We start from the raw sequence: 16,960 nt of genomic DNA on the forward strand, positions 1-16,960 counted from the left end.
AATGGTGAATTTTTTTTGGAAATTTTCCAGGTGCCATTTGGTCAAAAAGTGAAAAAAATTAAAAATCACGCCCCGAGGGCTAGTTCACGCTTATTATGAATCGCGAGGGCCTCCGTAACTCAGATCCATTCACCTTTCCCTGGAATTTTCATTATTGCGTGAATGGTGAATTATTTTGGAAATTTTGCAGGTTCCATTTGTTCAAAAAGTGAAAAAAATTAAAAATCACGCCCTTCTTGGCGATGTTTTGCACTGATAAATGGCTTCAACAAAGGAGGTATTTTTGTTCGATGTAATAGCGATTTTTTTATGATGATGTACTGGGCCATTCTTAATTTTTATATATACTACTGCCATCTCTTGACCTTTAACAGCAAATAATTGAGTCGATAAAGAATACTGAGATCAAATAACAGTAACGCCTCACCATCTACAATTTACTGTTGTGGCCAGTTGACGATATTTAAAAACCTGTGGCCAATTGCCATGTGGCCAGTTGACTGTGTTCAGTTGCACCCATCCCCCTTACACCCTAGCATTGCGTGTGGCGCCCTGCCTCTCTTGGGGTGCAGTACTACGATGCCTCTGGGGTCAGTCAAACAGCTAGAACTGAGCCTCTACTTTCGTCAATCCTCTTTGGGTGTACCTTGCATACGAGTTCATAGTCATATCATCAAAAAAGCAAAATGGCAAAGTATGTCACGAGCTCGGTGAGACGTAGTGTCATTCAAATTGTATGAATGATCAGTGGATTATGGGTTGACAATGATGTAGTGGACGAAAATGTTATTGTAATCACGAATAAACCAGTGGTGTGCATTAAACGGCCAAAAGGGTGATTTTTTTTTTCTCACTGTCTTTTTTTTTTTGGCTTTCAGGAATTTTTAGATTGAATATTTCGTCAATACACAAGACGTGCCGGGTTTCGAGGATAATCATGGCTACGGATAAAATCAAAGTTGCTGTGAGAGTTAGGCCGTTCAATCGAAGAGGTGATTCCTTTTATTTTTCATTATTGCCATCCCATGATTTAGTAAACAACTTAAGGTCCACACGGCAGGTGATGAGCACACGTCCTTGATAAGAACAAATGCCTTCCGCGGGACATTTTTTTGAGCTGCTTCATCTTAACATCTAGGCACTGACTATTCCTAACAAACTGTCACGTTTCCTCTCTGAATTTCCGATTTGAAAAATTTCACCTCCATAATCGCAATATCGCAATACATATATGCTACATTAAGTTGACACCACTAAATTCTTATAGAAAACTGTTTAGTTAACATTTGGTATCCATTGGTGTTGTATTTTCTGGAGAACATTTAATTGCTATTTTCAGTTCTTCATTTGTTCATAGAATGCACATGCAAATCTGCTATTTCAGTTAAATTGCTTGAGTTGTCGTTGAACAAAGGACGATTGACGCACATATCTAACACTTCCTCAGGGCGAGTATTGTATTCGTTCAAAAAGTTTTTATCTTTTACCCAGGCTATTTTTAATGGGTTTTTACCTTTACAGAAGAGGAAATTGATGTTGAAAATGTTTAGGCTTTATTCTGGCGATATTCTGACCCCACCGATTAATTTATGAGTAAATTAACTATGATTAAAAACTACTATTCATATATCTATTTTTTCACTCTGATAAACGGCCCATCACTTACGCTTTTATTTTCTATGACTAACTAACACGACATATCGGGCCTTTCTTTTATGGAAATTGATAAGTCATTCTTATTTTTCACCACTTTCCATGCGCTTCAATAAATGTTAAAAAATAAATCAATTAGTCGTCTTCAATCCAAATCCTTAACAAAGTGGACAAGTAATATTTTTAAATAAATTGATATTTAAGATTTTTTTTTCAATTCATTCGACTTATAGCACTTTACTACTTCACTACTAAATGATTAATCAATAAAAATCAAGTTGTCTCCCAACCGATTATATTAATAATTGTTCGAGTAATCCTTCAATCGCCAAAAAATCGTATCAGTTATTTATCGTCACGTATTTCCATGAATGATCCGATGCGAGTGTTCTTATCCTTTAAATATATCGTGATTGCTTTCAGCTATTCCTATGGATTTGGTATGAACTTCTTGTGTGTAAAGAGAAATTATTGAAAATAAATAGGTTCCCTCGTGGCATTATAGGGCCCAAGATTTTTTTTTTTTTTTTACTTGAACACCCACGTGAGATACTACCGCGACCTCTTATTGATCGCACTGGTCACACGACAGTTCTGGCTATCTCTGTTTTGCTAGACAACGAACGAAAAACTAACGAGGACACTCGTCAATTTTTATAAATGATGCAGATGAAATTAAATAAAAAATAGCCAATCCGTCTCGCCTCGGCGGAATTTAATTTTTTATTTTTTATTCCATTGATGCTGATCAGGGGATACGGACTCATGAGAAATATTAACGCGAGGTACTTTATATCACTCATGGCCACTCAATTGTCTATCAGGTGGTTATGATTGTATTTCCTCATTCAAGGGAAAAGAAATCTAATTTACCGTAAATTTTTGATGATCTCCCTGTTATTATTGATCCAATCGTTCTATCATTTCGCACAATGATGACACATTCTGTGTTAATGGTGGCTCTTGGTAAATAATGATGATTATTGATGTTCCCACATTACCATGGCATATATTATCCTGAGCATACAAAATTATACCGAATTTTTCAAGTTACTCTTGTTCTTAAAAATTTGAGCTATTATTTGAAAAAATATTTGACAATGGGAAATTTTTTTTTTAATCAAATGTGAAAATAATAATAATTAATCGTGTATATTCTCTCAGAGTTGGAGCTGGGGACCCAATGTGTTGTCGAAATGACAGGGCAGCAGACAATCCTGCAGCATCCAACGTCTCTTGAAAAACTCGAGCGAAACAAGCCCAAAACGTTTGCGTTCGATCACTGTTTCTACTCGTTGTCACCATCGGTGGAGAACTTTGCGAGCCAAGAGGTGGTGTTTGATGCACTGGGACGAGATATTCTAGATAATGCCTTTCAAGGCTACAACGCGTGTATCTTTGCATATGGCCAGACGGGCTCTGGTAAGTCATACACAATGATGGGTAGTGGCGACAACAAAGGTATAATCCCCCGTCTCTGTGACAACCTCTTCGACATGATCGCCAAACAGCAGAGCTGCGAGCTAACATACAAAGTTGAGGTCTCATACATGGAAATATACAATGAGAAAGTGCACGATCTGTTGGATCCAAAACCCAACAAGCAATCGTTAAAAGTGAGAGAGCACAATGTACTAGGACCATACGTCGATGGGCTTAGTCAATTAGCTGTCACCTCCTATCAGGACATTGATAATTTGATGACAGAGGGGAACAAGTCTCGGACAGTTGCGGCAACCAACATGAATTCCGAGAGTTCTAGATCCCACGCGGTCTTCTCAGTGGTGGTAACACAGACCCTGACAGATGCCCAGAGCGGAGTCAGTGGGGAGAAGGTCTCGAGAATGAGCCTAGTCGATCTCGCTGGAAGTGAAAGGGCTGTCAAGACAGGAGCAGTTGGAGATAGGCTTAAAGAAGGTAGTAACATCAACAAATCATTGACAACTTTGGGTCTTGTCATCTCAAAGCTAGCCGATCAAAATTCCGGGGGAAAGAATCGTGATAAATTCGTTCCCTACAGAGATTCAGTTCTTACATGGCTATTGAAGGACAATCTCGGCGGCAATAGCAAAACTGTGATGGTTGCCACAATATCTCCAGCCGCTGATAACTACGAAGAGACACTGTCAACATTACGCTATGCTGATCGAGCCAAGAGGATAGTGAATCATGCTGTTGTTAATGAAGATCCCAATGCAAGAATAATTAGAGAGCTCAGACAGGAGGTAGAGGCACTCAAGGAAATGCTGCTCCACGCCACTGGTCAGGGTTCAGTGGTGGGTCAGCGTCGTACAGACATCACCGAAAAATTATCAGAGTCTGAGAGATTGATGAAGGAGATGTCTCAGACGTGGGAGGAAAAGCTCGTTAAGACAGAGAAACTCCAGCACGAGAGGCAGCAAGCCCTTGAGAAAATGGGAATCAGTGTCCAGGCATCGGGCATTCAAGTTGAGAAAAATAAATATTATCTGGTGAATCTTAATGACGATCCAAGCCTCAATGAGCTCCTTGTCTATTATCTAAAGGATGTTACCCTCGTTGGGGGCAGATCAGCAACAACTGAGCAGGATATTCAGCTTCATGGTCTGGGCATCCTCCCTGAGCACTGTGTCATAACAATTGAGGAGTCTGGTCTCTATATGAGTCCTCTTAATGGCGCTAGGTGCTTCGTTAATGGAAGTCAGGTCGTCGTAAAGACACTGCTGCAGCATGGCGACAGAATCGTCTGGGGAAATCATCACTTTTTTAGAGTTAATTGCCCTAGGCCTGCCACCTCCATCAGCAGCGAGCCCCAGACACCAGCGCAGAATATTGATTATAATTTTGCTAGGGAGGAATTGATGCTCAATGAGCTGTCTAATGATCCAATTCAGAGAGCCATTCAGAAACTTGAGAGGCAGCACGAGGAGGACAAGCAGGTTTGTTTCCCATCGACTATTAAATTAACTAAATTTATTTATAAATTAAAAATGGAAAAAATCAAGCAGGGGCATTTTGTGAACAGGTTGCCTTGGAGAAGCAGAGGCTCGAGTATGAGAGACAATTTCAACAATTACGCAATATTTTATCGCCATCAACTCCCTATTCACCTTATGTACCGTATGATCCACTGAGGGGAAGTCAGGGTGGAAAACTACCAGCTTGTACTCCAACGACACAAATGCGAGTAGAGAAATGGGCACATGAGCGTGACGAAATGTTCAAACGCAGTCTTGGTCAGCTTAAGACTGATATACTCAAAGCAAATTCACTCGTACAAGAGGCGAATTTTTTAGCTGAGGAAATGGATAAGCAGACCAAGTTCAGTGTTACATTACAGATACCACCGAACAATCTGAGTCCTAATAGAAAGGTAACACATTTTTTATTTTGTAAAGTAAAGTCTGTATTTTTATTTTTTATTTTTTTAAGTTCATTTCAATTTTTACTTGAAATTATTTTTTATTTCTATTTTAATTAAACACTCTTGAATGATTAAGAGTGTATTTTTTCAGCGAGGTGCATTCGTAAGTGAGCCAGCAATTCTGGTGAAGCGGATAAACATGGGTAGTCAGGTGTGGACAATGGAGAAATTGGAGAACAAACTGGTGGACATGCGTGAGATGTATGAAGATTGGAAGGACCCAAACAACTCGCAACGATTGCCAGGAATGAAGGATGATGTACCTCTAAAGATTCAGGATCCATTTTACGAATCTCAGGAGAACCACAACCTCATAGGAGTAGCAAATATATTCCTGGAGGTGTTATTTCACGATGTCCAGTTGGATTACCATACGCCGATAATCAGTCAGCAGGGTGAGGTAGCGGGTCGTTTGCAGGTGGAAGTGAGTCGTACAAAGGGTCAATTTCCCCCGGACAGAATGTGCGAGGCAGCCTCAGAGAGTTCGAGTAGCTCAGATTCAACTTGCTCCGAACACGAGGATTCAGGATCGAGTCACATTAGTTGCAGAGTTACGATAAAACAAGCGAGTGGATTGCCTCTATCTCTAAGCCACTTTGTCTTCTGTCAGTATAACTTTTGGGGCCATCCAGAGCCCATTGTCGTACCCTCCATCTCGAGCACTGATTTACCACAGATAAACTGCTCATTATCAAGGCAGAGAGATTCACCAGCATTTGAATTTAGTCACACTAATGAATTCACTGTACCAATAAACGAGGAATTTCTTGAACACTGTGCAGAGGGGGCACTGAGTATCGAAGTGTGGGGCCACAGGAGTGCTGGATTCTCAAAATCCAAGCCAGGATGGGAAGTTGAGCAACAGCAGCTGGCTAAAGCGAGATCTCTCGCTGACCGCTGGTCGGAATTGACGAGAAAAATCGAGCTGTGGGTAGAAATACAGGAGCTCAACGAACAGGGAGAGTATTCATCAGTGGAGGTTGTCGTTAATCCAGACACGATGACTGGTGGAGTCTACCAATTACGTCAGGGACAACAGAGGAGGATACAGGTGAGGGTGAAACCTGTTCAGAACTCTGGTACTCTTCCAATTATATGCCAGTCAATACTGAGTATATGTGTTGGGAGTGTGGCTGTAAGAAATCCTCTACAGATTCCCCTAGACAGTTACCAAGACGAGGATCTCAGAATACTTAGGGATAAGTGGAGTGATGCACTTATGCGAAGACGACAGTATTTAGACCAGCACATACAGAAATTAGTGAATAAGCAATCAAAAAGCGAGCAGGATGTGGAGAGAGAGCAGAGTCTTGTAGAGCAGTGGGTAAGTCTCACTGAAGAGCGTAATGCTGTGCTGGTGCCGGCTGCTGGCTCTGGAATACCAGGGGCACCAGCTGACTGGCATCCACCTGCCGGTATGGAACCACATATTCCTGTACTTTTTCTTGATCTCAATGCTGATGATTTGTCAACTCATCAGTCTGGAGAAGAGGTCTCTGTTACTGGAATAAATTCTATTCTCTCCAAGGAATTTGGCAATAAATTCTATCCTCTTCCTATTATCAAGCACCTTGAGAAGGATGTATGTGCTATTGCTGCTTGGGACTCTAGTATACACGAAAATCTTCATCTTAATCGACTCACACCTCCTAATGAACGGGTTTTTCTCATTCTTAAGACAACTGTTAGGCTCTCACATCCAGCTCCTATGGATCTCGTTTTGAGAAAGAGGCTGTCACTCAATATTTATAAGAAGCAGAGCTTCACTGACCGTTTATTCAAGAGAATTGTCAGGCCAGATTGCCTAGCACAGACTGGAGTTACTTATGAGATTGTTTCCAATATACCAAAGGCTAGTGAAGAGTTAGAGGACAGGGAGAGCTTAGCACAAATAGCTGCCAGTGGGGAGGATAGTAGTGATGCAGATGGTGAAACATATATTGGTAAATGATATTTCATTGATTTTCACTATTTGATAATACCAATTCAATCATGAATTTTATGGAAATTTTTCAGAAAAATATACGAGAGGTGTGTCTGCTGTAGAGAGCATTCTGACACTCGATAGGTTGAGGCAGAGTGTCGCTGTCAAAGAATTACTTCAGGCACGTGGCCAACCACTCATGAGAAAAACCGCTAGTGTTCCAAACTTCTCGCAGGTACTGCAGCTTCTCAAGTTCACTGTATGCTCCACATTTTTTTCTTCTTTATTTTATTATTATTGTTGTATTTATATTTTCATTTCATTGAGCAGACGAATCAAATAATTTACGTGCTTTAAATCAATTAATTATAATTTTTATATAATTGCAGATTATGAGATTTGATACCTCGATGGATTCTCTGAGTGTCACACGTTCGGAGAGCGTCACAGACCTCAATTCAGAATTAAATTGCCTCCCACATCATTCAAGGCGATCATCACTAGGCCATACGAGAAATGATGACAATTTCTTAAATTCTTCATCCAAGACTTTTGGAATTGGTGAGAATTATTTTTTGTATATATCATATTATGATTTTTCTTCAGGGTATTCATATATTTAGCTCGAACCAGAATTATATAAATTTTTTACAAACCAAGTTGTGAAAAATTCATTATTATATTTACATTGATATTTTATAAATCATGAATCAATTGATATGGAAAACGATGACAACTTATTGATGTGAATTTTTATGGCATTATTAATTTTACCGTATTTTCTTTCTCATGATTATTAAAATGAACAAAAAAAAAAAAAATATCGACGATAGTGACACAAGTTCGACAACGACAAGGTAATTGAATTATGTAATTAATTGAATTTCATTTTGCTGCATTATACACTGTATTGGGCCCAAATATCCATATCCATGGCAGTGCTACGTCATTTTGCAGCCATAAATTTATCACTCTGCCAATTGGTAGCCTGACTTTGAATTTTTTCAACATTTGCTCGCTAGTTTTATTCATACAAAACATTTCGTGTACCACGTTTTATCGTTATTACCACTGGGCTTCACCGCTGACCAATGCCTATTGTCATATGAATGAATTTTCACAATATTCTCTAGTTTTTATTCCACCTTAAAGTTTATTCCATATCCGAATATAGGCCGTCAAGTATATATTCTACCATGCAAATCGTGCGTCAGTTCTCTTTTCTTATTTAAAAAAAAAAAAAAAAAAAAAAAATCAATAAAAAAAACTGTTTAAAAATTATTCCATCTGCTTTCCAAAGTGTAACCATTTTGCTTAGCTGCATTTTTTATCTTTCATCTTGATTATTACGACTCCGGGAGCAATGAGAATTGTATTCTCGGCGCATGTTCAAACTATTTACACTTCCACACTTGCCTTTGAAAATATTTCTTCAATATTCGACATAATGTGATTGAATATCCTTGCGTTATTTCTTTGTGAAAATTATCACCTATGGAATTTTATTTTATTGCCACGTTCCACATTCCATTCATAGAACAATTAAGAGGAAAACAGTGATTGAAAGGCTCATTTTATCGTTTCGACTGTGTGTAGTCAAAAAAAAAGAATATATAAGGTACTATTACCACTTTGCCACATTGGCATACGCATTGATTAGCAGCCCACAATTGGAACCAATAAAGAATAGTCACTCAATTACTCGACAGCAATGAAAGGAACAAAATTTTGTTTAATGCCATTACAACAACAAATTCACTAATTTATTTTTTCAATCTTGTTCCTCTGTTTTAACTACGTCTACCTCTACCACTATTTCGGCCCATCCCAAGGCTCCATTATCATCTCAGGTAAAATGGAGTCTTGATTTTTTTGGTATTAATTCATAAATTGACAAAAAAAAAAAACAAAAAAAAAACAAAAATGGGTAAAATAGTCGATTATTATCGTGAGTGATTGAGTCTGCCTCTATAGTTTCATCACACGTATTTTATGGCATAAATTCACCTCTTGTTGGGAAAAGTTTCAGCAGACGAATTTAATGGAGTATAATATTCTATCAGAAAATAGATAGGCATACATTTCATTTGAATGTATTTATTAATTTTTTAAAATGATATTTCCGTAATATTCTCTGTCCAACTTTTCTCGAATTTTGGGCAATATCATCTATACCATACGCAAATGGTTGCACGAATTGCAAGTGCTTTGATTAGTTTTTATTTAATTGCATGTTAAAGTGTTAGATGTTCTACTGTGCTGAAGGCATATAACACCGGGCAGTATTCCTATGCTTTGTCCATCAGTTATTCAAAACTCATAGATTGGTCGGCAATTTATTTGAGCTCATCTATTTTTAATGTGAAAAAATTCAGTAAAAAAGTAATATGGTGCAAGAAGAAAAAAACAAAATTGTCAGTTGAATTTTTTCATTAAACAACTGTCTACTTGTATTGATCTCATATAATATAATAGAACTCTCAAAAACATTTAAAAAAATGGACAAAAATGAAAATAAAAAAGCAAATTTGCCCATGCCTGCCCATTCGTGCCTCAATTTCATGATGAAAAATCAATGAGACTCCGGAAGGGAGAAACAAGGGACAGCCATTTGGAGAGACTGGCATATGTGTATGCATGTTATAATTATAATTTTCCCCAGTGGTACCGAATTATCAATCAATTCGACAGCCCTTGATTTGAAAATAAAATAGATGGTAATTGGATGAGTTGAATGTGCGTGTGTGTAGACATAATATATTTTAAAGAATTTCAAGTTAAATGGATGAGTACATGATAGTATGTGTCGTTTCAGCGAGACCGACATCCTTGAATCTCAGCCAGATATCACTGACACGTGTGCAGCAATCGACTTTCAAATGTAGGTGACACTGTTTCGGTGTTGTCTTTAGATCTTTCTCTTTATTTTATTTCTTTCGACATTATAGATTTTTCATAATGAGTAAATGACGATTATTATTTGATATTGAGTTGGATTTTCTTTCACCTCACTTTTACTCTTTACGTTTTATTTTTCAGAGTATTTAGGATTTATCTTCGGGATTATGCACACAGGGTGAAAACATTGGAAATATTACTTAGGACAATTAAGATTTTCGTTTGAAAAAACAGAAATAATTTTTCACTTACTAATAATTGAAAATGGTTTTCCCATGGTCCAATGGTCCAATGGTCCAATGGTTTTCCCATGTGTGCCTGGCACTTTTCACTAATGATTATTTTTATTTATTTTTATTCCCACAATTTATTAATTTTGTTTATTTTTTTCTTTTAAAGCCTCTCCAAATATGAGTGGGAAGCTGAGTCTTCGCATGACAACCCTTCACGAGGAAACATCAAACGTAGGTAATCAGGCGTCTTCACCTGTGCCTGATGATGGGGAAAAGAGTGATGCCGAGGATGCTGAGTACGATATATATGTGGTGCGAGGAAAAGCAATAAAGCCTTTAACAACCTCTCGGACCCTTGACTCTCTCGCTGAACTTCAGTCAACAAAAATAAACACCCCGAGCATGAGCAGCAGTGGTTATGGCTCTCAGGCGGTGTCAACGACAAATCTCACATCTGACGATTCAATCTCAATAAAATCGATAAGTATCGATGAAACCCCAGACGCAGAGTACAAACTAATAATAGAAGGGAAAAAAACCGAAAAAATGGATAGCTCACTGGTGGAGGAGACCCCAGAGGAGTACTTTGATGACATCCGTACACATCTGGAGGACCTAAGTGGTGTAAAGATGGAGAGCTCCCGTTCCCTAGAGGAGTGCTCAACTGGACAAAGTTGCTTGGAGAATAAATCAGAGATTAGTGATGGACGAACTGAAGAGTTAAAGAACGATATGAATACAAATACGAGTCAAACGTCAAATTCAGATGATGACAGTCCACTGGAAGGGAATAATATTGTTCAATGTAAATTGACATCTGGTAAAGTCGTCAGACGAAGAAAATTGTCGAATAATTGTGGGAGAAATAGTTCACACTTCCACAGAGCCTCATTTCCAATGGTCCGTCCACATTTGTCTGAGGGAGTCCTGAAATATTCACCAGGTGTGAATGTATATGAGAATGGAGGGGAGACTGAGAGCTCATCAGTTCGCATGGAGGACGCGACGCTTGTCAATGAGAAGAGCTCATTTGGCTCAAAGACGGATCTGACAAGGTTCGAATCACCACTCCCTGAGTGGATTGTTCTAGGAGAGTCTGTTATGGTGAGGCCTTACAGCTATTGTGGAGTTATTGCTTATATTGGGGGTACTGACTTCGCCTCAGGGACCTGGATTGGTGTTGAACTCGATGCTCCAACTGGTAAGAATGATGGTGCTGTAAATGGCCATAGGTACTTCACTTGTCGACCAAAATACGGTATTTTCGTGAAGGTCGATAAGCTTGTTCTCGATAAACGGGGAAGGGCACTCAGAAATTTTACCAAACAGGAGGCACCCGCCTCCACTATGCGGCGGAGTCTCAGCAGGGGTAAGTGTGCTTTTATTATTTATTCATTTACATCTCATCGTCCAGAAAAATTTATCACATGTTATAAAAATTGTTGTACTTTAAATATTTGTTAGGTGAAGGCCTACACTCTCTGCATAGGAGCCGGAGTCGGGGAGAGGGTCTATCAACAAGTACACGTTCATCCCACCGAGGCAAATAAACCACAAAAAATCGAAACAATGCATTGAAGTATAACGGTATAATCGGTAAATGCCTAAAATCGAGCAGAACACAAAATAGTCTTAAAAGGATGTTATAGTGCTGATGGTTTTGACTCTGATAGATAAAACTAGGTAATACTAATTCAAGAAAAATTCGGTGTATTTCATTTGGGGAAGGAAGGGGGGTGAGGGGGGTGGGGCGAACCATATAGCATGCGTAGCACATTCCACATTCCATGAATTTTCTCTTCATGTCTTAGATGCACTACCGTGGAGATGAATTGATGAACCTTCCATAACCGAAAACAGCATTTTTCTTTATTCCATCGAGATTTCCCTCTGTGATTTTCTTCTCATTTTATTCGTGATAAGCTTGGAATCCATCGGAATAATTGAATTTCTTTTTTTTTTTTCAATTATCAAAATGTACGAGTACATTGTGAAAAATTCATACAGGAGTAATTAAATAGTCTCCCGACGAACATGCAAAATTTCAAAGACATTCCACTAAAGTCATTTTTGTAATAATAAACGTTAATTAACTCCAATTTGAGTTTATAAAGCATCAAATCATGGGATTATAAAGGTGTGTAGTGATAAAAATTGTACTGAGAAGATGCAACAGCTGTTCAAGTGTTCTGTATGTTGTAAAAATATCAAGGATTATCACCATAATTGATTTGACATTTGGATAAAGCTGAGTAATTCATATAAACTAATTGGACTTACAATAATGCAGTAATAGCGTGCAGTTATTGGACAGTAAAACAGCTGTGCAACTATTATTTCAATATTTTCATTGTCTTAGATAAATTGTTTTATATAATTTTAGTAGTGAAATTTGCTGAGGTGACTTATCTCATCTCCATTAAACCTCAACAAATGCCAGCATGTATCTGCATTATAGAAATTATTTACTGAAGGTGAATATATATGTATCGAACATGGGAAGGACCTTGCGTTGAATTTTAATTAAGTATTGGTTATCGTTTCCGTTGAGTTATTTCACTAGCTGCAGAAGTTGCAATATTAGACTAATTTAGCCCTAGGGATGTATCGATAAATTTACTTCAATTGCATAATTATAAATACAAACAATATTTTAATGCAGCATAAATTAATGGCCAATAGTCGATAAATTTTAAGTATATGTCGTTTTACTTTGTTGTTACTTGCTGAATGGTAAGCGGTAACCGAGCGTTTAATTTTGGTTTACCAAAAAGCCTAGTCGTTTTAAAATATTTTAGAGCAAGATAATATGCAATAATTTATCATCTACGCAACAATGTATCATCACTGTACTCACGAGTTGAAGCGAAATCAAATAACAACGGACTATAATATTTTTTGAACAAAATATGCGTATTAATATGACAAAAGCACTTAATAATCAATTAAAAGTGTAAAATAATGGTAAAACACGCTGCGAAAGAGATGTGGAAGAAATAATTACCTTATACGTAAGATAACAATAATACATTTGTCCATATTGTGAAAAACAAACAAACTATTCCTGTCCAAATAGAACAATACTATTATCATAATAAATATATTATTATACATAATATTTATTGATTATAATAATAAGCCTTTTTGGGGTAGAGTTGGCCAATTGCTCTTGCTGGTTGTTCAATAGTCCAAGGGATAATTATTGGGGCAATGGGACAGCTATGCCACTGCAGAAGCACCTGCCCATTTTTTTTTCTTTATTGGTTATTTCATTTAACAAGTGATTTAACAATTGAATATTTGTCACCAATAAATAAGTGACTGGAAATTGTGTCTGAAAATTTACAAATAAACATAAATGAATGATAGGGGTTATTTTTGATTTTTTTTTTTCCAGTGATTTTTATGATTAATTAAGCAATACACGTATACAAAATTGGTTCAATAGAAGGCTGAGGCGAGAGAGAAATTCGGTAATTACTGGGGAATTGCCTATTTCAATGTCAACAGGTATTTGGATTACCATAATAATAATATTGCAAAATTTTAAGGGTTTTTCATTGAATTGTCAAAAGAAATTCTCCAATGGGGCAGTGTGTTGCGTTGAAAAAAAAAACCACTGAGAGCCACATGAACACGTTGGACGTGAATATATAAACATGAATGATTTATGTATGTACATTTTAATTTTTAAAGGAAAATAAAAATATCATTCGATGCTCTCAATTTTATTCTTGGCATTTTCGAAAACATGTCAGACATTCTTGAACTTGTTATATCAATTGGCGATTATATTATCAATTTTGTGAATAGCCGGCATATATAATTGTACGTGAAATCTAAGGAAGTTTTCAACTTGCATAAATTCACTATTTACAACTGGTAAATTTAAACTAGTTATCGATATTTTCAATTAAAATGGGTTTCTCAAAAAATGAGTGGAGCCATTAAAAAAGAAAAATCAACTGCAACAGTGACGCAACTCATCTACATTACGTCAATCGAGTTGATGAAATTCGGCAGCCGTAGAAGCAATATAAAAAGTTGAATTAAACAGTAGAAAGGTGAGATCGTCGTGACAACCACAATTGATTTGAATTGATGAAGCAGAACTGTCCATACTGTACAAATCACGGAATTATCGCCATTACTATTGCTATTCACCATTGCGAAAGAATCATTTAGCAAAGCAGTGGCTTCTTCCTCATTCTATTGGTTCAAGTTCGAATGTTGAAGCGGAATGAGAGAAGGCGTGACTCGCTTCAACAATATCCCAGTACCGTTTACACATATCATTTGATTGACATCAAATTACGTTGAAATTGGTAAACCGCATTGAATTTATACGGTAAAATCTCTCCACTCGGCAATTTTTCAATTACTGTAGATTTCCGGTTTCTACCAAGACCACCCACAAGCTTTACTCCAAGAGCAACAGCAGCTCACTTGCATTTGCAAGTGCATTTCCTTGGAGAAATTCCATGTGAATATCTCAAAAAAATTTCATTTATAATACTATATCTGAAAATATATTGAATCTTCTCAATTTATATTTCCGCTTCGACTTGGTTCTTAGCACTCATATATTGGACATAAATCAGTAGTAAAGTGGTAAAGAGAATAGATGATTATTTGGGAAAAAATGGAAAATTTCCGAGGTTTTGAGTGTTTATATCTGGCTGTTTCACAAGTGAGAAATGAGAAATGAGAAATAAGAAATGAGAATTGAGAATTGAGAATTGAGAATTGAGAATTGAGAATTGAGAATTGAGCGTGGCGTTGCGCTGATCGCTGGATTGTCCAGTGATGAGTCACATTCGCGGGACGATGAGTTGGTTCATGTTTATTTGCTCTGACTCTTTTTACTTTCTTCAGGTCGATCGTATGAATTATCAATTTAGCTATGTCAATCACTTCGTGGAGGAGGCAAAATTAGCGCGTAGAGGAGACGCCGATAAATCATCCTTGGTAAATGTATGCAACACAATCAGCCGAGTGATAAAATGCTATAAAATTTGCAATATTACTTAAAAGAATTGTCATAGTGTGAGTCACTTAGAGGCACATGTTTAGTAAATGCAATATTTACAAAAGCATATTTCAGAGAGTTTCAGGAGAAAGGATAAGTCCAATTGAACATTTTCTTCAATATGTTATCTCAATTAGTCTGAAAATTTTTCCGTTTAAGGTGGTTTGCAAGTGACTCAACTTCCAACAAATCAATCATTTAACTTTTTTTTATTATTATTCCTTGAAATAGGAACATCCTTCCTTTTATATCCACGAGGAAGTACAATTCTTACCCCTCAGTTTCGCATGTACGCACATTTCCAAAAGATATCGAATTGCTCATTTTTATGACAGTTATCGAGCACGGAAAATAATTAGACAAATATATGATACTATATATACTACGGAGTTTCCTCCGAATTTCATGTGAAATTATTGAGGTGTAAGAACTGCCAATATTAACAATCTGTTCTGTTCACCAAAATTTAGTGGGATCCCTTAATTTTTATAAAAAGAATAACTTTTAATTTGTAATCAACAACATGAATGATTGAATGATTGATTTGTCTTTTGAGTAGTCTGATTCACTTCTTGGCTAAAATTTGGTGTTGTTATAAAATCATCATGCCATTGTTCCAAGTGAATGAAATTCCAAATTCCAATGAATTGTTCCAATGAATTCAGTGATATTTAGAAGACATATTTATGATGCGATATTCATCAAAATTAATGAGCTTTCACGACAGAGTGTTGTTCGAATGAATGAAGGATTCCTCCCACTACATGAATACATTATTAAAACTACAAGTGAAATCCAAAAATAGCGAATGTCTTTAACCACCAGAATACTGCATTCTCGGCGTTGCATGGGCAGGTCAATGCTACGATGAAAAACTCATTCAAAATTCCATCATAAATTCTCTTATTTATTTATTTTTTTTCTTATTATTTTCGTGGAAAAAACATCTATTCACCGCTGATTCTTTTAATCTAACGAGAAGAAAAGGATAAATAATTATCATATACGCGTGACGTTTGAGGGAATCACTCCAGTGGTGGTGAGTCACATCACTTTTATACAAAGGACAAGCTGCAGTTCAACAAAGAAATACAAATTTAATTAATCCTGGTTTGATGGTAATTCAATACTGAGTTAATGTTGTTTCCTCATGCCATTGAACAATCTTGAACAATACTTTCACCTGAATATTTTTGTCGGAAAATACATTGAGGTAAATGGATAATAAGATAATAAAATGTAGACACGAATGGAAAAAATGATTAAAAGATTGAAAATTCATAAGGGACCAATGTTTTGGGAATCCTAGAATGTTTATCTACTGCCGGGATAATTTCACAGGGCTCAATCTTGACAATTAAATAGACATTAATTAGATTGATGTCTCCCTTAACAAAGGAGAGGATGAAACGAGAATGAAAAAAAAAAAATGCACTTTGTCAATGAAAATGCAAATGGAAATGGAAATGGAAATTCTATGATACTCGCCGGTGGAATGGAAATGGCACTGTGATATTGATAGGCAGGCAATTAATGTTGATTTGGAATATTGGAAAAACAAACAGAGGATTGAAGTTATCCCAAGGACGATGGCAAAGCCCGGCAAGTTAAGTTTTTCAGGATCATAAGGAATGAATGAGAAAGAAGATGTGATGAGAGAATGATTAGATGTGATGAGAGTGTTGTTGGAGAGGAAGGTATACGTTATAGGAAACGGTGGAGCGCTGGAGCGGTGGAGCGGTGGAGCGGTGGAGCAGTGGAGAGGTGGAGCGGTGGAGCGGCTGAGGGTAGGGCAAACATAAGACCCGGTGCGCGGTACC

The 16,960-nt window shown here is 37.0% G+C and overlaps 1 protein-coding gene across 11 annotated transcripts; it reads left to right on the top strand.

Moving 5' to 3' along the window:
- Nucleotides 1-674: 674 nt before the first annotated feature.
- Nucleotides 675-13,047, top strand: Khc-73 (Kinesin heavy chain 73). 11 transcript variants are annotated; one of them, XR_892643.1, is made up of 13 exons: nucleotides 675-812; nucleotides 879-992; nucleotides 2,818-4,571; nucleotides 4,658-5,005; nucleotides 5,133-6,999; nucleotides 7,073-7,239; nucleotides 7,370-7,541; nucleotides 7,814-7,837; nucleotides 8,813-8,830; nucleotides 9,796-9,861; nucleotides 10,278-11,480; nucleotides 11,576-11,794; nucleotides 11,923-13,047. XR_892643.1 is itself a non-coding variant. In XM_011312819.1 (12 exons), the coding sequence occupies exons 2-12, from the start codon at nucleotides 938-940 to the stop codon at nucleotides 11,659-11,661; spliced, it is 5,760 nt and encodes a 1,919-aa protein (XP_011311121.1). In that variant the 5' UTR covers nucleotides 675-812; nucleotides 879-937; the 3' UTR covers nucleotides 11,662-13,047. The 11 variants fall into 11 exon arrangements, 10 of the variants coding, with proteins under 10 accessions (XP_011311121.1, XP_011311126.1, XP_011311124.1 ...); XM_011312819.1 differs by having other exon boundaries at nucleotides 11,576-13,047; XM_011312824.1 differs by having other exon boundaries at nucleotides 7,073-7,215; nucleotides 11,576-13,047.
- The last annotated feature ends 3,913 nt before the right edge of the window (nucleotides 13,048-16,960 follow it).

The sequence above is a fragment of the Fopius arisanus genome, unplaced genomic scaffold (assembly GCF_000806365.1).
Source record: "Fopius arisanus strain USDA-PBARC FA_bdor unplaced genomic scaffold, ASM80636v1 scaffold00108, whole genome shotgun sequence".
NCBI lineage: Eukaryota > Metazoa > Arthropoda > Insecta > Hymenoptera > Braconidae > Fopius > Fopius arisanus.

Excerpts from the sequence above, each read along its gene's own strand:
- Khc-73 (XM_011312819.1), top strand. The coding sequence starts at position 938 with ATGGCTACGGATAAAATCAAAGTTGCTGTGAGAGTTAGGCCGTTCAAT. Across the intron at positions 5,006-5,132 it reads ATCTGAGTCCTAATAGAAAG|AGTGTATTTTTTCAGCGAGG; the intron begins GTAACACATTTT and ends TGAATGATTAAG. Across the intron at positions 7,542-7,813 it reads ATCCAAGACTTTTGGAATTG|TGACACAAGTTCGACAACGA; the intron begins GTGAGAATTATT and ends TATCGACGATAG.